This window comes from Lolium perenne, chromosome 3 (genome assembly GCF_019359855.2).
Source record: "Lolium perenne isolate Kyuss_39 chromosome 3, Kyuss_2.0, whole genome shotgun sequence".
Lineage (NCBI taxonomy): Eukaryota > Viridiplantae > Streptophyta > Magnoliopsida > Poales > Poaceae > Lolium > Lolium perenne.
In genome coordinates, this window is record NC_067246.2 from 139492905 (window position 1) to 139516455 (window position 23551).

At 44.2% G+C, this 23551-nt stretch overlaps 1 protein-coding gene and 1 long non-coding RNA gene across 5 annotated transcripts; one reads left to right on the forward strand and one right to left on the reverse strand.

Moving 5' to 3' along the window:
* The first annotated feature begins 11937 nt into the window (after positions 1 to 11937).
* LOC127342601 (uncharacterized) lies at positions 11938 to 12494 on the forward strand. Its single transcript, XR_007876739.1, has 2 exons — positions 11938 to 12171; positions 12314 to 12494. It is a non-coding gene; the product is annotated as an uncharacterized lncRNA (long non-coding RNA).
* On the reverse strand, positions 12443 to 19234 carry LOC127342599 (ABC transporter B family member 21). 4 transcript variants are annotated; one of them, XM_051368582.2, is made up of 12 exons: positions 19217 to 19234; positions 18159 to 18661; positions 17891 to 18066; positions 17517 to 17738; positions 17198 to 17436; positions 15580 to 16105; positions 15212 to 15485; positions 14275 to 15116; positions 13916 to 14182; positions 13518 to 13781; positions 13130 to 13423; positions 12443 to 13026 (listed from the first exon to the last, which is right to left on the reverse strand). In XM_051368582.2, the coding sequence occupies exons 2-12, from the start codon at positions 18520 to 18522 to the stop codon at positions 12673 to 12675; spliced, it is 3822 nt and encodes a 1273-aa protein (XP_051224542.1). In that variant the 5' UTR covers positions 18523 to 18661; positions 19217 to 19234; the 3' UTR covers positions 12443 to 12672. The 4 variants fall into 4 exon arrangements, with proteins under 4 accessions (XP_051224542.1, XP_051224540.1, XP_051224541.1 ...); XM_051368580.2 differs by lacking the exon at positions 19217 to 19234 and adding an exon at positions 18935 to 19142; XM_051368581.2 differs by lacking the exon at positions 19217 to 19234 and adding an exon at positions 18798 to 18934.
* Positions 19235 to 23551: the final 4317 nt, after the last annotated feature.

Consider the following 23551-nt stretch of genomic DNA (forward strand, 5'->3'; position numbering starts at 1 on the left):
CTGTTTTCCCCAAGGCCCAGGGAAGTAAAACACTTAACTTCCAGCCTAGTGGGCTTGTTCTGTTTTTCCCAAGGCCCAGGGAAGTACATATTACTTTGCAAAAAATGAACAATTAAAATCAGTGAAAATTGAACTGGCAGTAGAAAAAATGCAGGACCAAATAGTCAATCATAAAGTGTACCCCCTACATAATCCCACTATACAATCCCTTCACACAAGAGCGGCCAGGGTAGCGAAATGACATAAACACACAATGGGCACACACAAATTGTAGACTAAAACAATTATATCATATGATAAAGATTATATCATATGATATCAACTGAAACTTCAATACCACCACGGCCGCCCTGGTTGAAAAGAATGAGAACAACATTCCCAGATTCAAAGTTATACTCCTTAGTAAACTCCGACCAGCAGGAATCGAACTTCATCCTTCCATCAGTAGTAGTGTAGTATGCACCCTGAGGGCGGTAGCCATAGTCATCAACAAAAAAACATGCCTCCCCGCTTTCAGAGATATTCAAGGACCTAACAACTTCCTTCGGTATACGCTGAATAATAAAAATTAAATTATATATGGGAAGGATATAAAGGATAACTAAGATTACATAAAGAAAAGGAGAATTATACCAGTCCATTGCCCTTCAAATCAGTATTCGTCAAGGTGTGCACAAAAACAACACCAAGACCAAGACCACGCTCACGGAGAAGTTTTTCCTTCTTCAATGTTTGAGCAGTAGTAAGCATAACACCTTTAGTGTGGACAACTGCAGTTGGAATTTCTGCATACAAATTTAAAATTAATAAAAGAATAAAAAAAAGGAGATATAACATCAGTTATATTAAAAAAATGGGCAACACATGGTAAAGGAGAAAACAGAATTACCATCGACACGATGCTTTTCAGTGCCATCAGGACCTTCTGCAAAAATCCCAAACAGTTCAGGAGCACTATCAAACCCAAACATGATACAGTCACCAACTTTCAGGTCGTAGTCATGAAGAAATTTTTGGTATCCACTTCCAAAAACACGTGTCTTCGAATGCCTTTATTAACATGAAATTTGTACTTCACTTCATCCGATGTAACGACAAAAAAGATATTACCAACAAGGTTGTTGAACTGCCTCCTCACAAAACAAGGCACGATCTGAAAAAGCAGGTAGAACAAAAATGCAGAAAATAAGGATATAGTCTACAATCTGTCAACAAAAAAGATACATTCTAAAAAAGGATATATACCATAAAGTCATCAAATCTGCTTCCAAGATAACAACGAAATGAACTGAGAGTCTCCCGCCTCTCATGACAATGATTGCCCATCGAACCACAAACAACACAGTTCATCCTGTGTATATTTAGCAATTACCAAAGCTAGTAAAAAATACAGGTAGGTAGGGCATATTCATAGAAATCTATCCATAGATCTGAAACCATACACATATATCCATAGATCTAAACAAACAAGATTATTCAGAGGACAAAAAGGATTTTCAACAAACAGAGAAAAAGGAGGTGAGGTGAAGTAGTGACATGTAAAAACATATTTTCCTACCTCTCAAAACAAACGAAAATCTTCAGAGAGAAAAGAGTTTTTCAGCACAAAAGAGAGAGAAAGAAGATGAAGGAGACTTGCTTCACCGCATGAACAAGCGAGGGCAGAAGGCAAAACCAACCAGGGGCATTATAAATACAATAAGTAGTAGTAACTGCCTACAACCTATTTAATGAGGCTGTGGGGTAGATGGTGGTTGCTATCCCGTAAGTTCAAAAGTCAAACACAAAGTATCTCATGCAAAAATGGAGCCCACTTGCTATTATGTAATCTCTGTCAATAAGTTCACAATGGCAAAACATCGACACCTTGAAAAATACATTGAATCATAAAGTTGCACTTCAAAATTATTTAAAACCATATGATTTACAACTTCAAATGTACAACAAAATGTTGACTACATGCCTTTGTTCGGACTATAGGTTAGGTCAGAACAATTATGGCATGTTAGTCATTTTTTCAACATACATAAAAAACAAATGCTCATTTGTGGACGAAGTGCACAATTATACCAAAGTAGGCATCACTTCAACACATCAAACTACACCAAACCTCATGAAAAATTTAAATTTGAATTTTCCACATGAATGTCACAACATTTACTCAGTCCCACTAGTTACTGATGATTTTACATTGAATTTAGCATTTATTATGAGTTTTACTCGTTTTCTGTCATTTTTTAATAAAAAAATCAACAAACACGTAAAATTGTCAGAAAAATCTGAAACTCCTCAGGCACACATACCTACCCTTCATGACCACTCACGAAAATTTGCAGCTCAATCTGAGTCTTTGAAGTGCAGCTTGCTTGAAAAAGAGCCCTTCACCGACATGATCGATGTGGGTCCACACATGGATCGACCCAACCAACATGAGGTTCCACAAGTGTTTTCAGACAAAATCTCACATGTGTGAACAATAACATGTATATGTGGGATGTGTTCTCACATATACCTCACATGCAAAAGGTTTTACAACTTCCGGGGTCGACGATTCGACCGTTATGCCGAAAATGCCCTCACTTGTGTAAATTCACATCAAACTACACCAAACCTCATGAAAAATTTAAATTTGAATTTTCCACATGAATGTCACAACATTTACTCAGTCCCACTAGTTACTGATGATTTTACATTGAATTTAGCATTTATTATGAGTTTTACTCATTTTCTGTCATTTTTTAATTAAAATATACATGTACAGTTCCATTTTCAGAGTAATATTTTTTCTTTCACGGCAAAAACTTGTTCCCTCCAAATTGTAGTACGCCGGCTGCCAAAACGCCCAAATTTTTTGTTCCCTCCACTCCTCCCGCGCACCCCACCTATCAAATATTTCGCCCTCCCTTATATACGTCGTGCCTCTCCCGCATGATTTACGAGCATCTTAACTCCCCACCCCCCCGACCTCATCCTCTCGTGCTCACCCCGATCCGGTGTCTTCGCCGGACGTTCTTCCATCTCGCATCTATCTCCCCGGCCGGTGGTCGCCATGGCCGGCAGTCGTCGAAACGTCGTGGGGAAGGAAAATCGCGCACACACGCCGAAGAAGACGCCCAGCTCGAAGAAACCCCGAGGTAAATCTGTCGGTGATCGGCTTGTTGTTGTGTTTTTCGGATGGTTAGATCGAGAGATCGGCTTTACATGTCTACCTCGCCCGTTAGACCTATATCTAGATCTTGCATATTTGATAGATCCAATCCCGACATCATACGTCTAGGGTTTATCATTTTTATTGCAGAGACAATCATGCCATGCTATGCAATCTTTTCCATCCCGCTGCTGTTGTGTAGACAATTGTTTGCCGAAACACTTAACTGAACTAATTCTAGCCGTTGCCGAAAACAGCCTGACGAGCTACAGTGAACAACGACATTGCTTCAGACTTTTATTCCTCAGTTTCAGAGGGAACCAGAGTTTGATCTAGAACAATTGTTTGCTGTTTTCCATGGATCTAGTTAGTTTGCACGTGTTTCCCAAATCAATGTGTCAATTAACTCTACATCTAGGAGGTTGATCAGGTCCAAAGACTATCAACCAAACTACAAAACAATTGACCCATATCTAGGTGATCACAAAACATACTTCCTTTTAAATTCTTTTCTGATTCTAATATTGTAACCTCAATGATGCTTTTGGTGCGCATGTGCGTTAGTAACTGAGACAAGGGATTAATCAGGTAGAAATGGTGCATCCTAATTACGACTTCAAACAAAAGTAGAGGGACTTGGCTGCATCCCACTGAAAATTATTTGTTACGAGTAGATATCTAAAAGCACATGATGTCCCTTAGCCTGGCATATGCCCCCTCTTATGTTTTGTTCGTCCACATCTTACGTAGACTCTTATGTTTTCAATCATTTGCTACTGTACAATATTTTGCAAAGACAATTATTTGGTGTTTTCTATGGAATTGGCCCCCTCTTATGTTTTGTTCACGCTCTGCTCTTCCGATTATTTCAGCGCAGACAGAAAACCCCGTCAAGCCGGCATATGAGCTTGTCAAGGAGAAACAAATGCAAGAAAATGTACAACGCATGGAAAAAGTTTTGGCTGACAGATTTGAAGCTGGCCACAAAAATCAGCAGGAATTCTCTAGTTTTGCACGTTCATTAGTGTATGATGGGATACAAATAGGAACTAGTAACAATCTAAAGGACACAGACTGCGAAGAGAAGGAGGTCGAAGAGGACCCTTCGTACGAACTGAATCCAGAAGAGATAGCTACTGCTGAAGATGATCTTCATTCAGAAGAGGATCAGCGATCTTGTCGGCAAAACTTCAGCTCAGTGTCCGTGGAACTATGTCCGAACTATGATAGCAAATACGTACATGCTAAATGTTTCCTACTAATGTAGCCTCTACTTTGCTTGCAGATAGTTGCTTCTTACGCAACGGTTGCACGAGAAGAAGCGATCCGGACCTGAAGTTGCACCATCCAACATTGCAACAAGATCAATGGCAACAACCGAACTCAAGCTGGGTCATCCGATGAGCCGACGGCCACCGCTGGTCGAACACTGAAGGAGCACCCTCACCTAACCAGATCATGACATCTGGAGGCAGCAACTCATCTCCTGAGGACAATCAAATTGTAAACTTTCAGCCGCAAGGTATGAAAGTTTGTAAAAACTAAACACTATACCGCATATTTTCATACAAAAGAGAATCATTTCATATCTCTTATTTTAGAGACAACGACAACATCTGGCGGTAGTAAGAGAAAGAGAGGTGGACGCAGACCTACCATGGGCCATGGACTACATGAGTACACAAGAAGACATGGTGGCAATAAGATGCCAATTGAATTCTCTGCTGGTGTCAGGAGACCCAAGGATTATATCCAGTCAGCAAAGCTGAGCAGTGAGGTTGGTATTCACATCCGTGCCAAAATGCCGCTTGCAACACACTGGACACAGTACAAGAAAGATGAAACTCTCAAGCATGTCATTCCTCATGCTATAAGTACAAAGAGCGGTGAGTCTGTACAATCTTGGTTTAACCTAATTAGTATGCTACATGATCAACTATCTAAGAATCTACTGATTAATGCATCACTATTTTGCAGGGAAAGTTCAGTATGGACAAAAATGAAGAGGTGGCTCAAGATGTGTGCACTGATATGCTGCAAGTTAGTATTCGGCAGTTCCGATATAGGCTTAAAAAGGAGTATTGGCCGAAAATTAAAAATCTCACACTGGAGCAAGCATATCTGAAGAAGCCAGATCATGTAGAAGAGAATAGCTGGAAAGAACTGGTGAAGAGATGGTTTGATGAGAAGTACCAGGTACATAAACGTTATTCCTTTCAATAACAGCTACTGAATTCTTACATTTCTCTGATCTGGATAAATAAAATGCATGTACTGAACATAGGTAGTGTGTGTAAAAAATGGAAAGAACAGAGAAGCTGTGAAACAGTTCCATACCACTGGATCTCGAAGCTATGTTGCTCACTGGGAACTTCTAGTAAGTGTTCTGAATTTCCCCATACAGTTCATACTTCTGTCATACACAGTGTACAATGGTAATGTGCATTCTACATTTTTTCAAGCAGAAGGCTAAACGGCAGGAAGAAGAAACCTCTCCAATTGAATTTTTAGAATCACACACACTAACAAGGATAACATTATGAGTGCTGAAGCAAAAAGTGCATATGTAAGAAATATTTCATATTAGCACAATATAATATAATCCAGTTTTGTATGTTGTCCATGCAATGATTGTAATCTTTATGCAGGACAAAATGGTGGCAAAAAACGGCGCCACGCAATGAAGATGAAACTGAGTTGACTGATTTGCAAATTGTTCAGCTAGTTCGAGAGAGAAAAGCCCATCCACCACCTGCAACAAAGACATTCCTACCAAGATTGGGCGTCGCAACAAGCTCCAGAAGTCTTACTGTCTCGGCTACACGCATCCGAGAGCTACAACAAAGATCGGCGAACAAGAGCAGAACTCCATACAAAACGGTGAAAGGTACCACGGTGAGATGCAGGCAAGACTGCAAGAACAAGATCACAAATTTGAAGAGATCAGGAAGAAGCAGCAGGAAGAACTTGAAGCTCTGAAGAAAGCCCAAGAAGAAAAGACTCTGGCTTTTGAAAAGAGGCAGAGAGAAATGGATGCCGTGCTTAATTTGCTCTTGAGGACATCCCAGCCACCATCCATGTCTGAATCCCAGGGCAACTGATCTATTGCACCACCGGCCTACAACATTATTAATCATAGGTCTTTTAATTTCTTTGTGTTCCAATTGTAATTTTTCTTATGAATCTTTCGGTCTGTGAGAGACATATATACTTCTTGTGCCACCATTTATGCATGATATTTATTATCTATTTTTTCATATTTCACCATTTTTTTGTTTCCCAAATTTCGCAAATAATTCAAATACTCTCAAATTTTGTCAAATTCAAAAGGTGACGGAAAATGTCACAACGTCACTATTAAATGAAACCACGTGGCACCAATTTCTGGTCCCACTTGTCAGAATTTGTGGGTCCCACCAGTCAGCATTATTGGGACCCATATGTCGGCAACTACCTGGTCCCACTTGTCTGAATTTTGTGGATCCCACCGATCAGAATATTGAGGGTCCAGCTTGTCATAATATTTTGTGGGTCCCACCATGTCGGCCCCGTCGGACCATGTTGTCAGAAGCCAAATGGGACCCACATGTAAGGCCACGTATGCTTTTTTTGGACCAATCAGAAACTTCCCAAGATTTAGATATTGACGAAACTTGCAATTTTTCGTGACAAACCTTTCTGTCAACAATAAACCTTTGATGTTGACGAATTTGCAGGTCGTCACCATCAAACATTTGACGTTGACGAAAAAATGCATACCGTCACCCCCGATATTTTATGACGGAGCTTCCTTGACGAACCCCTTGATGATCAAATTTCGTCACCGCGAAGTAATGCTTGACGAAAACTGGCCTTAAAATGACGAAAGTGATTTGTCAAAAAAAATGTTTTCCTTTGTAGTGCATTGACCAACTCATGAGGATTGTGGTGATCAAAACGTTTTTAAAGATCGGCTTCCATACTGCATAGGATGGCACACTGAACTTGAGAGTACCGAGTTTTCCGAGTCGCGTAAACATTCTTTACTTCATCGGTTTCAGTTTCTGCAGGAGGGTCACCTAGCGGTGCATCAAGCACATATTGCAGGTTTCCACCAGCGAGGAAAATCCTCACATGACGGAACCAGTCGGTGAAGTTGCTACCGTTGCTCTTAAGCTTTTCTTTCTCTAGGAACTGGTTAAAATTGATTGGGGATGCCATAATCTACAACATATATTTGCAATAGTTTAGACTAAGTTTATGACAAATTGAGTTCAAATTTTAATTCAACAAAATTAAAAACTAGGTGAACTCCCACTCAAAACAATATCCCTCGAATTGTCTTAGTGATCACACGAACCAAATCAACACCAAGTCCGATCATCACGAGACAAGATGTAACTTCAATGGCGAACACTCAAAGTGTTGATCATATCAATCATATGATTCATGCCCTACCTTTTGGTATCACGTGTTCCGAGACCATGTCTGTACATGCTAGGCTCGTCAAGGCAACCTTAGTATCCGCGTGTGCAAAACTGGCTTGCACCCGTTGTATACACTTGTTGAATCTATCATACCCGATCATCACGAGATGTTTCGAAATGACAAGTATTGGTAACGGTGCTACTAAGGATGAACACTTTATTATCTTGATATTTTAGTGAGAGGGATCATCTTATAATGCTACCGTCGCGATCTAAGCAAAATAAGATGCATAAAAAGGATTAACATCACATGCAGTTCATATGTGATATGATATGGCCCCTTTGTCTTTGCGCCTTTGATCTTCATCTCCAAAGCACGGACATGATCTCCATCATCAACGGGCATGATCTCCATCATCGTCGGTGTAGCGTCAAGGTAAATGGCGTCGTCTTCATGATTGTTCTCCCATGTAGCAACTATTACAACTTCTTTGAAATACTACTCAACATGAAATTTAAAGACAACCATAAGGCTCCTGCCGGTTTCCACAATACAATAATGATCATCTCATACATATTCATCATCACATTATGGCCATATCACATCACCAAACCGTGCAAAAACAAGTTAGACGTCTCTAATTTGGTTTGCATATTTTACGTGGTTTAGGGTTTTCGAGTGAGATCTAATCTACCTACGAACATGAACCACAACGGTGATACTAGTGTTGTCAATAGAAGAGTAAATTGAATCTTCACTATAGTAGGAGAGACAGACACCCGCAAAGCCACTTATGCAATACAAGTTGCATGTCGAGCGTGGAGCAAATCTCATGAACGCGGTCATGTAAAGTTAGCCCGAGCCGCTTCATCCCACTATGCCACAAAGATGCAAAGTACTCAAACTAAAGACAACATAAGCATCAACGCCCACAAAACAATTGTGTTCTACTCGTGCAACCATCTATGCATAGACACGACTCTGATACCACTGTAGAGATTCGTAGCATAGAAAACAAAAAAATTCCTACCGCGAGAACGCAATCCAAGCCAAGATGCAATCTAGAAGACGGGAGCAACGAGGGGATGAACGAGACTAACCCTTGAAGATTTCCAAAGCCTACGAGAGGAGGCTCTCGTTGTTGCAGAAGATGATCACTTGCCGCTTTCAAAAGCGCGTAGAAGATCTTGACGGTGCCACAATCGGGCAGCACCTCCGTACTCGGTCACACGTTCGGTGTTGATGAAGACGACGTACTTCTCCCCGTTCCAGCGGGCAGAGGAAGTAGTAGCTCCTCCTTGAATCCCGGCAGCACGACGGCTTGGTGGCGGTGTCGACGGAGATCTCCGGCGGAGCTTCGCTAAGCGTTTGCGAAAGAGGTGGAGGAGGTGGGGCGGCAAGGGTTTGGGAGAGGGGGTGGCCGGCCACTATAGAGTGCGGCCAAGGCTTTGGCTTGAGGTGGCCGCCCCCCTCCCCTTGTCCCTCATTATATAGGTGGAACACCCAAGAGTTGGTCTACAAGTCTTCGAATAAGACACCAAACCAAAACCTTCCATATGACATAAAACCTACCCAAGGTGGAATTCCCACTTGAGGTGGGATTCCAACCTTTCCTTGGGAGGGGGTGGCCGGCCACCATAGGTGGAGTCCACCTGGGACTCCGGCCCCTAGGGCTGGCCGGCCATGCTAGGTGGAGTCCCTCCGGGACTCCGCCTTCCATAGTGATTTCTTCCAGACTTTTCTAGAACCTTCTAGAACCTTCCATAAATGCACCAGATCATTTTCAAACTTATAAAATGACTTCCTATATATGAATCTTATTCTCCGGACCATTCCGGAACTCCTCGTGATGTCCTGGATCCCATCCGAGACTCTGAACAAAATTTCGAACTCCATTCCATATATTCAATATCTACTAATACGACATCAAACCTTAAGTATGTCACCCTACGGTTCGCGAACTATGTAGACATGGTTGAGACTTCTCTCCGACCAATAACCAATAGCGGGATCTGGAGATCCATAATGGCTCCCACATATTCAACGATGACTTAGTGATCGAATGAACCATTCACATACGATACCGATTCCCTTTGTCACGCGATATTTTACTTGTCCGAGGATTGATCATCGGTATCTCTATATCTTGTTCAACCTCGTCTCCTGACAAGTACTCTTTACTCGTACCGTGGTATGTGGTCTCTTATGAACCATTCATATGCTTGCAAGCTATTAGACGACATTCCACCGAGAGGGCTCAGAGTATATCTATCCGTCATCGGGATGGACAAATCCCACTGTTGATCCATATGTCTCAACTCATACTTTCCGGATACTTAGTCCCACCTTTATAACCACCCATTTACGCAGTGGCGTTTGATGTAATCAAAGTACCTTTCCGGTATAAGTGATTTACATGATCTCATGGTCGAAAGGACTAGGTAACTATGTATCGAAAGCTTATAGCAAATAACTTAATGACGTGATCTTATGCTACGCTTAATTGGGTGTGTCCATTACATCATTCATATAATGACATAACCTTGTTATTAATAACATCCAATGTTCATGATCATGAAACTATGATCATCTATTAATCAACAAGCTAGTTAAGAGGCTTACTAGGGACTCATTGTTGTTTACATAACACACATGTATCAATGTTTCGGTTAATACAATTATAGCATGGTATATAAACATTTATCATAAACATAAAGATATATAATAACCACTTTTATTATTGCTTCTTGGGCATATCTCCAACAGTTATCCAACAAGAGGGTGTTTGAGAGTAGCATTTATTTATTCAGTTATGTGATCATTGTTGAGAGTGTCCACTAGTGAAAGTATGATCCCAAGGCCTTGTTTCCAAGCATTGAAACACCGTTTCCAACAAGTTCTGCTACATGTTCGTTTGCTGCCATTTTTATTTCAGATTGCAATTACTACTTATAATCATCCATATTACTTGTATTTCACTATCTCTTCGCTGAACTAGTGCACCTATACATCTGACAAGTGTATTAGGTGTGTTGGGGATACAAGAGACTTCTTGTATCTCAATTGCAGGGTTGCTTGAGAGGGATATCTTTGACCTCTACCTCCCTGAGTTCGATAAAACTTGGGTGATTCACTTAAGGGAAACTTGTTGCTGTTCTACAAACATCTGCTCTTGGAGGCCCAACACTGTCTACAGAAATAGAAGCGTGCGTAGACATCATAGCCCTCCATTCGCTGTCTCGTCTTGCACTTCCGGCGACCTGGTGCCGACCCACCACGTCGACCAGTTGCCACCCCGGCGTACATGCTTGATAAGCAACCGAGGATCAGCATGTGCTCCTCGTCTTGGGCAGCGGCTGCCACCTCTTCTCGAATAAGCTCGACGAACATCTGCTCCTCCTCTTCGTCCGAGTCCATGGCCGGCGAGGCAAATGGACGAACACCTGACGGGCGTGGTCGAGGCAACCCGAGCCGCAAACGACGAGGAGTAGGCCGTCATCGGAAAACAGGCCGGCGGAGGAGCAGCCAGATAGGCCGTCGTCGAAAGACGACGGAATATAGGCATGTGGTGGAGGAGGGGAGGTGGAATCTGGGCAACAAGCCGGCGGGGTGGTGATGGCGACGAGAGAGATACGAGGGGTGGGGGAGACTTTGAGCGAGGTGGTGGTGGGGTTCGTGTGTCCAGTCGCCGACAGAGCGGGCCCTTCCCCGCTTTTTAGTCGTCCGGACTCCCCGCTAGATCCCCGGGGGACCGGGGTTGGCGTGGGCTCGCCGGATGGATGAAGGACCAAATCCGGACGAAAACGAGGAACCGGGGGCGCGACTGGGCCGAATTCGCCGTCCGGATGCAAAAAACTTCGCTCGGGGGCCTCGTCGGGGGGACGAGTGGGGATGCTCTCAATGCCGGCGTTGGACTCCAAGCGTGTGTGTCATTGATGGCAGCACAGAAGATCAGCCGCCATACGCCACCACTGATAGCACCGCAGTTATTAGGACGCGGAGTGAAGTGAATCAGCCACTACACCGCTACTAGGCGGGCCCGGAGCGGCAGGGGACACACGTGTGGTCTTTGTTGTGTCCATGCCGACGCATTTGCTGCCCAAATTTTAGCTGCAAATGGATCGTCGCAGTTGTGTTGCACCGTTAGACTAGTCTTTTGTTGTCCTTCTACTCGTGCGGACCAAAACAGACATCCACGACCCGTTTATGTCGGGCCGCTGAAAATAGAGGCCTATATACAAGTGATGGCTGGCTGATTTGAATGTAGGAACTTGAAAGCTCTGTTCACTAAAAAAAAAGAATTTGAAAATTCTAGCCTACCCCCACCTAATCCTTTCGCAAGGACCACAAAGTCAAAACTAATGCCCCTGCATCAACTTGAGAACAAGCAAAGCTATCAAAATGTCAACGCTTCTTGGCACCACAAGCAGTTGCGAGGAAAATGATAACCCAGAGGGGAATGAAAGGATGGCTCGTCGCCTCCGCTACGTCAGTTCGTCCTCCTGCGATTGTTCGGCAAGACGGCGAACCTGCGCTACCATCGCCGATGCGGAGCCGCTCTAGGTCGGCTGGTCTTCCCCGCGCTCTCCGGAGCGGCGTAATACTGTCCATCGCCGGTGAGATCTCTTGTTTTCCCTCTAGCGTGGGTTAGATCCCTTTCTTTTTTGTTGCTCAGATTTATCAAACGATTCTACCGTCGTCTCGGACGGGAGTATCTGTCAAATCTCACAAAGAATATGGGCTCTCTTGAATGATCAGAGAGTACCGTATGTGCATTATTTGGTCGTCAGCAATAGCCGATGTGGAGTAGCATATCAGAACCAAAACGAAGTCTGGTCCCAGAAGGTAAATTACTACTTGAATCAAACGCCAACATCATCAGACATCGAGGTGAAAAGGATGATAAAATTCATCATAATCATCATCTATTTGGTTTTTATGTTCCATGCTACTCATATATATACGTGAATTAAACATATATGCTAAGGACCAACTTGTTGCATTTACATCTGGTCCTTGCTATTTGTTTAATCTCCCCCGCTTACATATAAGCAGTTATATGTGTTATCAAAAGAGGAACAAACTTCAGCATACGTTGCCGGGAACCATACTACTCGCTAAGAGGAGGCTGCTGAATGAAGGGCGACGAGTGACGCGTATGCGCCATCCTTGATGTTGATCAAGGTATCGTGCTTTCCCTTCTCGATGATCACCCCATTCTTCACAACCGCGATCAAGTCTGCATTTTGTATCGTAGACAAACGGTGTGCCACAATCACTGTTGTCCGGTTCACCATCACTCTGTCCAGTGCATCCTGAACAACCCGTTCAGATTCAGCATCCAGTGCACTGGTTGCTTCATCCAGAAGAAGGATCTTTGGGTCCTTCACAATGGCACGAGCAATTGCAACACGCTGCTTTTGCCCTCCAGACAATTGAGCTCCACGCTCTCCTACCATTGTGTCATACCCCTACAATTGTTCAGGTATTCTTTCAGCAACAGTGTTTTGTGGTACATAATTGTATAGCAAAACCAATTCCTAACTTGGGTAAGTTAAGGGGGGAAAGTCTAACCTGGAGTGATGAACTAATGAACCTGTGAGCATTCGCCAATTCTGCAGCAGCTGTGATCTCCGATTCTGTTGCTTGCCCATCCTTTCCATAAGCAATGTTGGCGCGTATTGTTTCGTTGAACAGAGCTGGTTCTTGACTCACCAGCCCCATTTGTTGCCTAAGCCACCTTAGCTGAAACTTCTGTATGTCCACACCATCTAGGAGTATGTGACCTACGTCAGGATCATAAAATCTCTGAAGCAGTGCAATGGCTGTTGATTTGCCACTACCACTCTCTCCAACGAGCGCAACAGTCTGATAGACAAATAATTCAGATTTGTTGCCCTTAGTAACTGTAAACACTAGTAGAAACTTAAATAGATTCTCACATGTTAGGAAGGTCACTTACTTTTCCAGAATGAATTGTTAAGCATAGGTCCCGAAATATCTCAACATCTGGCCTGGTAGGATATCTGAAGCTAATATGCTGGAACTCGATATTGCCCCGTAGTGCCTCAACAGTCACCCCTGAATCCTCACTTGCATCTATCCTAGACTTACGGTCCACGATTGCAAATATAGAAGATACAGCTGATTTTGCTTTGGAGGAGTCTGATGTAAGTGTGCTTGATTGCGACACACCAATTGCAGCCATAGCAAGAGCAAGAAAAACCTGCGTTTAAATGACCAAATTACTAGAGATCTTTATTCTGAAAACTGTAATGCACGTCTTATTTGCATAACTGCATTTTTGCATACATGAAGAAATACATTTTAACATACTACCAGAATTACCGGAGTACTTACCCTGAAAACTTTAGGAAAAGTTGTCTTCCCATCTTCGACCATCCGAGCGCCAGCATAAAAGCTAGCTGCATATACACCAAAGAGCAAGAAAAAGGAAACGCCAAAACCGATTCCACTAATAATCCCTGTTCTGATTCCTGTTCTTAGTGGGGCCTCACATTTTTTCTTGTACAATTCCATCACTTTTTCTTCAGCGGAGAATGAGGCTACTGTTCTTATACTGCTCACTGCATCATTTGCCACTTGGCTTGCATCTTCATACATCATCTGCATACACAAGTAACCAGATGGAGTTTTATATGTTTAATAAACAGTTAAACACTCAAAATAAAGGGACACTTCAGAGGAACTGGACATACCTTTGCATCTGCGCTGAAACCCTGAATGAACTTCATCTGGATCCATCCGTTTAGGCCAATGAGTGGTATTAAAGCTAAGATGATGAGAGATAACTCCCAGTTTGATACAAAGGCAATGACTAAACCAGCAACCAAGGTTGTCAAGTTTTGCACAACCAACTGAAGTGCATCACCCACAAGTCCCCTGACTTTTGCTGCATCAGCTGATAGCCTTGCACCAATTGCTCCACTTGAATTCTCGGTGTGATCAAACCATTCAATCTCCATATTTACCACCTTCTCAAAAGTCATCAGTCTGATCCTTCGGATCAATCTGCACCCAGCTATAGAAAAAAGGTATGAACTAACAGGAAGTGACAAGAAGTACACTGCACCAAACACCAAGAACATGGATGACCAAAACTCTGAATCCTTTCTTAGCTGATGTGGGGGCTCATAGAATGCTTTGATTACATTTGACAGGAGGATCGCAAAGATTGGGAAGATGACTCCACTAATGACTGAGGCAATGGAACCTAGTATGAGCACTGGGATCTCTGGCTTGTTCAGAGATGCGAGGCGACTGAGAGGTATTTCCTGTGGCATTTCATCACATATTTTCTTGGATGAGCCGTCCTGGATATCAATCCCAAGGGCCATACCAAATGGCACGTTAAATGAATGATGGCTGCTGTTGTCATGAGATGACCTCTGGCTAGCTGACTGATTTGATGACACTTGTTTGCCTGATCGAACTCCAGTATCTCCTTTTCGATCTGTTTTATCCTGGCGGCTTGATTCCTGTAGCCGTATCAACTGGCTATAAGCTCCCAACGGGTCCTTTAGAAGCTCATGGTGTGGACCTGGTAAAAAAAGGTCAAATGTTTCAGCAAAGATGCAATGTATCAGATGAAGCCTGACAAATGATATTTTTATCCCTAATATTTTACAAGCGTACCCTTTTCGACAAGTGAACCTTGATGAATGACAGCGATAGTATCAGCATTTCTTACAGTACTCAAACGGTGTGCAACTATGACAGTCGTCCTGTTTGTCATTATCCTATCAAGAGCCTCCTGCACAATCCTTTCAGATTCAGCGTCCAGAGCACTTGTAGCTTCGTCCAATAGTAAGATTCTTGGATCTTTCAGAATTGCTCTTGCAATGGCAATTCTTTGTTTCTGCCCACCAGAAAGCTGTGTCCCATGCTCACCAACTGAAGTGTCCAAACCCTATCAAATATTACCAAAGATACATTAGTATACAATGTCCGACAATGTGAGTACTAAAACAATGTAAACCATTCATTCAGAGCATCCATCCGACCTGAGGCATTTTATCTATGAATTTGGAGGCATTGGCAAGCTCAGATGCAGCTCTGATTTCTTGATCAGTAGCATTGTCTTTGCCATACGCTATGTTTTCCTTTATGCTAGCAGCAAAAAGGACTGGTTCTTGGCTGACAAGTCCGATTTTACTTCTGATCCATCTAAGCTGAAACTCTTTGAGATTCACACCATCTATTAGAACGTCGCCAGCCTCAGGGTCGTAAAACCGTTCGATTAGGCTAATAACCGTTGATTTACCACTTCCGCTCTGGCCAACCAAAGCAACTGTTGTGCCACTAGGTATGGTGAGGGAGAAACCTCTGAATATTTTCTCATCAGGCCTTGTTGGATAGGAGAAATAAACATCCCTAAACTCAACATCCCCTCGAATGTCATCCAGCTTCCTTCCTGAGGTACTGTACGCATCAATCTCTGGTGTCCTGCTGATAGTCTCAAACATCTTGTATGCAGCGGCCTGCCCACCTGCAAATGCTTTTATGCTTGGTGATGCCTGACCTAGAGCTCTGGTGAACATGAAAATGAAATATCAGGATGACGAATAATTATTGAATTGCTTAATTAGTTGAAATTAAGAACAATGTATCATAGACAATGGTATAAAATGGGAAAAGGGTGGGGGGATATGCATGGTTACTGATTTTACTGAATTTATCAATTTTCTAATATATGTGAATTATTTCAAGAATCATGCCAAAGTGTATGAAGGTTTGTTACCAGTTGAGGCAAGTGTTGGGAGGTTATATGGACATAGCTACTGTATCATCTATTGGACATAATAGCCTTTTGGTGTCTGCTGAACTTGCTGTTGGGAGTTAGGTGCTAGTGTACCACTTAACTTGAAACCAAAGGGACAAGAGTCTACTAAGTGGGGACACCAATCACTTGCTAATGAACCAGTCAAACGTCCAAATTCCGTTAAGCAGTTTGCCCACCACAATAATGCGCTATCATTGTCAGAAAAGGAGGCATGCAACGTATCTTATTTATGTGAAATTGTGACCTAACAGGTCCGAATCATCATAAACAGGCCACTTTATCTGTTACGACATCTCTTAGCTCCCAGTAGGAATTTGGAATTATTCTGCACAGTCAGCTTCATTATTCTCCAACTACCAACTTGTGGAAAATGCCCCTCCGCAAAATAGGTGAATGGCCAAGAACAAAGAAAAGACTAGACCACAGGGCCTATCAAGGGCTTGTTGGGAACGCAGGGAACGGAAATTCAGATGCGAGGGAAAAAAACACAAGGAATTCATGTCATGGGTGAAATTATAACTGAAACAAAACAAAAAGCCAAAAGACGGTGGGAGTTACAGTAGAAAGTGAAGGAAATTTGGAGAGATTATATGACAATTTGAGATTCTGAGGTATCAGAATATTGTAAAGAGCGAGTGATGAAAATGAATTTCAATGTTCCAAGCAAGCATTATAAACCAGAAAACTGGCAAAAAAAAAGGTACTGAAAAATGGTCGATGATCTTGTTAGCATTCAAGAACAGAGCTATTTGCTGTTGGAGCGGTAGGTTTAGTCTATTAGAAAAGTGTAGCATAAAGGTTACTGAAAACATAAGCAACTACAGATATATAGAACTTACAGTGAACCGGTTAGAACTGCAAAGATGACATTCATGACTTTAGCCCCAGTATAGCCCTTCTCCAGGATGAGCTTGGCACCGTACCATATCCCCAAAGAGTAGCCGCAGAACAAGAGCACCATGACCGTGCCCATGCCAAGCCCGGCGGCGAGGCCCTCCCGGACGCCTGATTTGTATGCGCTTTTCAGTGACTTGTTGTACCTCTCCACTGCCCGCTTCTCCCCAGTGAAAGACGCAACCTGCAGCGCCAACAAGGTATCTTAGTGGGCACTTCAACTGCGTGACATAGAATATGTGTGTTGTTTCCTTTTGTTCTTACTGTTCTGATGGATCCGATGGTTTGCTCCACCACCACAGATGACTCGGCATAAGCCGCCTGCCCGAGTGAAGCCATCTTGGCTACGACGTTGGACATGACCGCCCCCGCCATGACGAGCGGGGGGATGGTGGCCATCATGACGAGGGTGAGGAGCCAGCCTTGCGCGAAGGCGACGATGAAGCCTCCGAAGAATGTGACCACGAGCTGAATGAACTTTCCAACCTGCATGCAGTACAGGAGCCACATGACAGGCAAGTGTTAGTTACAACTTCGCCAAAGCAGAGACAGGCGAGAGACGGTTCACTTTCAGTGTGAGTGCCCCCCCTCGTGGTGGTTGCGATGAGCTAGGTGTGTGCTGTGTGTGTGTGTCTGACCTTTTCGCCCATGGCGTCCTGGATCAGCACGGTGTCGCCGGACATCCTCCCCACGACCTCGCCGGTGCTGGTGTACTGGTCGAAGAAGGCGATCTCCTGGCGCAGGATGGTCTTGAGGTAGAGGTTCCGAATCCGCGCCGCCTGCCGCTCCCCGGTGATCATCCAGCAGGTCACCTCTGCCCAGACAGAAAAGCAGCACCTTTAATTTGTTGCAAACGAAGAGCATCTCGAGACTTGGTCTGCTCAGAGTGGGTCTGCCGGTGCTTACGGACGAAGGAGGCGATGGCGGAGCCGAAGGCGAGGTAGATGAAATCGAGCGAGACGAGGGAGACCCGGTTGACGACCTGGTGGATGCTGAGCGCGCCGCCGAAGGCGTCGACGAGGTTGCCGAAGAGCACGGTCATGAGCGGCATGGCGGCGCCGTTGGCGACGGCGCCGACCGCCCCGAGCAGCATGAGCACGGCGTCGGTCCTGTCGGCGAAGGCGAAGAGCCTGTGGAAGGGCACCCGGGACATGGTGCCCGCCGGCCCCGGCGCCTTCTTCCCATTGCCCGGTCCCGAGCTCGAGGGGCCGGCCGAAGCCGGCAGAGGCGACGAGGCATTCTCCTCGGCGGCTTTCCAGGATTCCGGCATGGCCTTTAGCCCTCAAGATCCGTAGCTCCGGAAGGAAGAAGCTATGTACCACCTACGTATGCTTCTCGTGTAGGACTAGATGTGGCTACAAGAAGCGCGGTGCTCTCCGTGATTAATCTGCATACCAGCACTTGTTCACCTGCCAAGAAGCAATTATTGCACATTAAGACTGAGAGTAGAGGAGAGCTTAGAAAGGAACCAAGAAGTAAGCTAAGCATACACATAAACACAGGCAGCGGCAAGAAGAAGAAGGTATGAAATCTGAATCTAGGTACCGATCGGAGCAGATCGGGAAACGAGGAGCTGGTGCTGCCGCCGCCGCCGCGCAGAGGTGGCTAGGATTTATAAGAGGCAGGCAGGCAAGAAAGATAAGGTCGGAGCCGAGGTAGCTGAAGAAGGAACAGGAACGCACCGAGCGCGAGGTTGGCAGCTTCCGCATTTGCCGCCGCACCGAGACGTCCCAGACGTAGACGCACGCCAGGGAGCCACTAGAGAGCAGGAGAGGGGAAAGCTATGGAGAGAGAGAGAGAGATGGGGAATGGGGAGGAAGGAGCCGGGCAACAACCCTCACTCCCGCTACGTACTCGTACTACCAGTGTACCCACCACAAAGAAGAGGAGAGTAAAGCTAGCAAACACGAGGCAATGGCGCCGCGGAAGAAGCATAAAAAATGTGGGAGGAGGGTCGCGCGCACCATAGCTAGGTCCATGGCGATGGCATCTGCAGGCAGCACGGGAATGCAATGCGCGTCCAGTAGTGCTCTCCAGCGGGTGGTTGTGATTATTGTGGAGCAGATGTGGCTACCTTTGTTGAATTATAAGGTGGTGTTTTTGGAGAAAAAAAGATTTTAAAGATTCCAAGATTTATTGCTAGTGCTTAGTAAGGATTTGTATTATACATAATTTATGCACTTGAGTTATAAGTTGAGTTGTAACTGAGTTTATTTTTAATGGCAAGTGGTGTTTGCAATTGAAGCTGAGGTTGCAGCTACAGAAAATGACTCTAAACTGTTGGATTTACTTGCTGATCCGCGCAAATGATGAGGTTGCAATTGAGATTCGATAACATTATTTAGTTAAGAACAAAGTTAGTTATCAGAAAATTGAAAGCTTATGCGTCCCTAATACGGAGTAGTATGTCTAATATGTAGTGGCATTGGTTGCGAAAGAAATAGATAGATGTGACGCGCGCCTTGAAGAATTGTACTGTTGCTACGGCCCTTCCACAAGTATTGATTTTGATTTGAGAGCGGACGAATAGCGCCCGAGCTCCTTTGCTCTGTTTATCGTCCACGGCACTGAGTGGTGATGGATGCAAGAAGGTGCATTAAATGCTCCATTTATCAATTTATTAACATTTCAATACAGCGGTACTTTGCAGAGACATGATACTACTACCGTATGTTTTCTTTGTACACACCATCAATGAGGGTTTGTTGGCGAGAAGATGAACATAAATTCTGATCGGTTGTCACTTGTCAGTACATGTTTGGCACGTACATGATGTGCACGCTCTTTTCGTGGAACATGATGGGCCGACTAAAAATTTGTAAAAACTCCCTTCAAGTGAATGAATAATATGCACTTTTTTAAAAAGTCAAGCTAATTAAAGTGGAACCTAGCTTTTACAAAAATCTATCAACAAATGTCATATTCTATCAATATCATATGAAAATATAGTTCATGATTATCTAATGATAATGATTTTACATTTTGCATGTTAATTATTTTTTTTGTAAAAAATTAGTCAAACTTTATCTAGTTTAACTTTTTAATAATATAAGCCTTATTTATTGAAATGGAGTTAGTATTAGGGAAGTCAGTTCGGACCGCAACAATATGGAACCCGGGCACACGTAACCCTTTTTTCAAGAAAATAAATTGTTGTTTCAAAGTTTCAAAGAAATCTGGTTCCTTTTAACAGAAACACATAGATGATTTATAAGAACGTGCAATATTTTGTTGAAAAATACACACTATTTTAGGCTATACAGAAAAATATGGCTAGTACGCATTTGAAAGATCATTTCTTGTTATTTCTAGTCTTCACATATATATGTACTTGTTTATTTTTTCAAAACTTTTTACAAAAAATAAATATGTTGAGTATTTGAAAACCGGGGTCCATATAGCTTGGACTCTCTTTTAGGTTTTTGAGTTAGAGTCCAGCGATATAAGACCTTTTTGAAATTTGAAATTTGAAATCTAATTTTGAGTTAGAGTCAAATGCATCAAGGACGGAGCAGACCAGCTCCCGGTGAAGGACAAGGAGATTAAGCATAGATGGGGGGAATACTTCGACGGGTTGTTCAATGGGGAGACCGAGAGCTCTACCATTGAACTGGACAACTCCTTTGATGATACCAGTAGGCGTTTTGTGCGGCGAACCCAGGAGTCTGAGGTCAAGGAGGCGTTGAGAAAGATGAAGGGAGGCAAGGCAATGAGCCGAGTACATGATGTGCGGTTTTAGTACTACTAGGCACGAGGAGGAGGAGAAGGTTAGCCTGGATGGGCAGGTGGTGCCTCAGAAGGACATCTTTCGATACTTAGGGTCAATCCCGTACAAGGATGGAGATATTGATGAAGATGTGAACCAACGGATCAAAGCCGGATGGATGAAGTGGCGCCAAACTTCTGACATTCTTTGTGATAAGAGAGTGCCACAAAAGCTAAAAGGCAAGTTCTATAGGACGTCGGTTCGACCCGCAATGTTGAATGGCGCTGAGTGTTGGCCGACTAAAAGGCGGTATGTTCAATAGTTAGGTGTGGCGGAGATGCATATGTTGAGATGGATGTGTGGCCACACGAGGAAGGACCGAGTCCGGAATGATAAAATACGAGATAGAGTTGGGGTAGCACCGATTGCAGAGAAGCTTGTCCAACATCGTCTAAGATGGTTTGAGCATCTTCAGCGCAGGCCTCTAGAAGCTCCGGTGCATAGTGGACGACTAAAGCGTGCTGATAATGTCAAGAGAGGATGGGGTAGACCAAACTTTACATAAGAGGAGTCCGTAAAGAGAGATCTGAAGGACTGAAGTATCACCAAAGAACAAACCATGGAAAGAGCCGCGTCGAAGCTTGCTATCCATGTGCCAGAATCATAAGTTGGTTACGAGATTTTATGGGTTTCACCTCTAGCTTACCCTAATTTGTTTGGGAATACAGGATTTTTTTGTTGTTGTTGTTGTTGTTGTTGTTGTTGTATACACTAAGATGATGATTTCTTCCAAAAAAGTGCAATTTTTTGCTTAAGGCGTTATTTTGGTCCACACAAAAAATCCAAAAGCTGTGCCTCTAAGTAGGCATTTCAAGATTATTTTTTGTCTTGACATTTTCAATTTTTGTTCAAATCACGAATGAAAACACAATTCTTTCAAAGTCTATACATATATATACATGGCATACAGTGTAGTTTATACTAGTATACTTTTTTCACAAATTTTGAAAACCAGGTTCCATGTATCATGGGTACTCTTTTCAAATGTTTGAGTCGAAATGCAAGGACATCGAGCCAATATTTTGAACTTTGAATAGTTCTATTTTCAAGTTTCAAAAATATGTGTAGAGATAATTTTTACAAAAGTGCAACTTCTTATCAAAATTCAAAAATTGTGCATCTAAGTATGCATTTGAAAATTAATTTTTTATCTTTGCATTTATCTTTTTTATTCATGTCAAGGATGAAATCATAATTCTTTGGAACTCTATATGTTTACACCCAAGGTACATATCTATATGTAGTTGTGTTTGCACAGTTTTCTATTTAAAAAAATAAGAATTTGATTTTTTTTCTAAAATCGGTCTCATCAAGCTTGTGCTCTCTTTTAGGTTTTGAGTCGGAGTGCAGTACTATGGAGCCAAGGTTTTTTGAAATTTAAGATTTTTTTTGAAGTTTTGAAATCATCAAAATTTTATGTGCATGAACATAATTTCCACGAAAGTGCAACTATTTTTTTGGTCAAAACTCATAAAAATGTGCTTGTAAATGTTGGTCTAGTTAAAACTACGATGGCCTTAGCTACTCGCCGTCACGCGGCCTACTACGGTCGGGATTACTTGTAGTCGCACAACCTACTGCTGGAGTGTCCTGAGGGGCCGGCGCCTTTGTCGGAGCGCATCCGGGAGATGAACTCCTTGCGCCGCGCCCGCCGGCGAACGGCCTCTTCGCCTGCGGCGTTTGACGGGCTCAGCCAAAGAGGAGTCCAAGTGGACTCTCATGGCAGCTGCCTCCGCTGCCCCCTCCTCCGGCATGCGTACCAGCGCCTCTGCCGCCTGCAGGTCAGCGTGGTAGCGGACCTTGTACCTAGCCGATGCCACCACCGCTTCGTACCTCGTGGCGATGGCCTCCTCCAGCTCGCGTTTCTCCCGGTCGACCCGCGAGTGCTCAGGTCCCCTCCGCGCGACTGCGTCTAGTTCGGAGCACAAGTACACCCGCCTCATGGAGAGCGCATCGCTGCAAGCTTACGCCTCCGCTGTCACAGCCGGACGGCGATCGGCGTTCCCAGGGACGCTCTCGAACGACGAGACCAGAGCCCGCTGCTCGGCGTCGTATGGGAGGAACTCGATGTTGTCGTCGTTGTTGGCGATGGCCTGGAGGACGGCGGCCGCGGGCGGGGCCCTTGGCAACGGAGGAGCTGCCGAAAGGGCGGCACTAGACGCCGCCATCTCCGACCACGCCGCCGCGAGCTCCCCCTGGCCTTGGCGAGCTCCGCCTGGAGTTCCGCCATGGCCGCCGACCGCGCCTGTCTCTCCCCTTGCCGCTCTAGCGTACGGGTGAACATGCGCCTTGTCGCCTCTGCCTCCGCCGCAGCCTCCACGTCCAGCTGCTCGGCCTGAAGGTCGTACGCGGCGAGCTGCTCCTCATCGAACGCCTCTGTTGCACGGACGGCGGCGAGGTCCACATCATCCGGTAGACGTGGCGGGCGATCTCAACAAGGCGATCCTAGGTGCGGTTGTGCTCGGCCATGGATGAATGCTAGGGTTAGGTTGAGGTGTGCCCGTCTCGCCTGCCGATATATAGCCACGGCGGG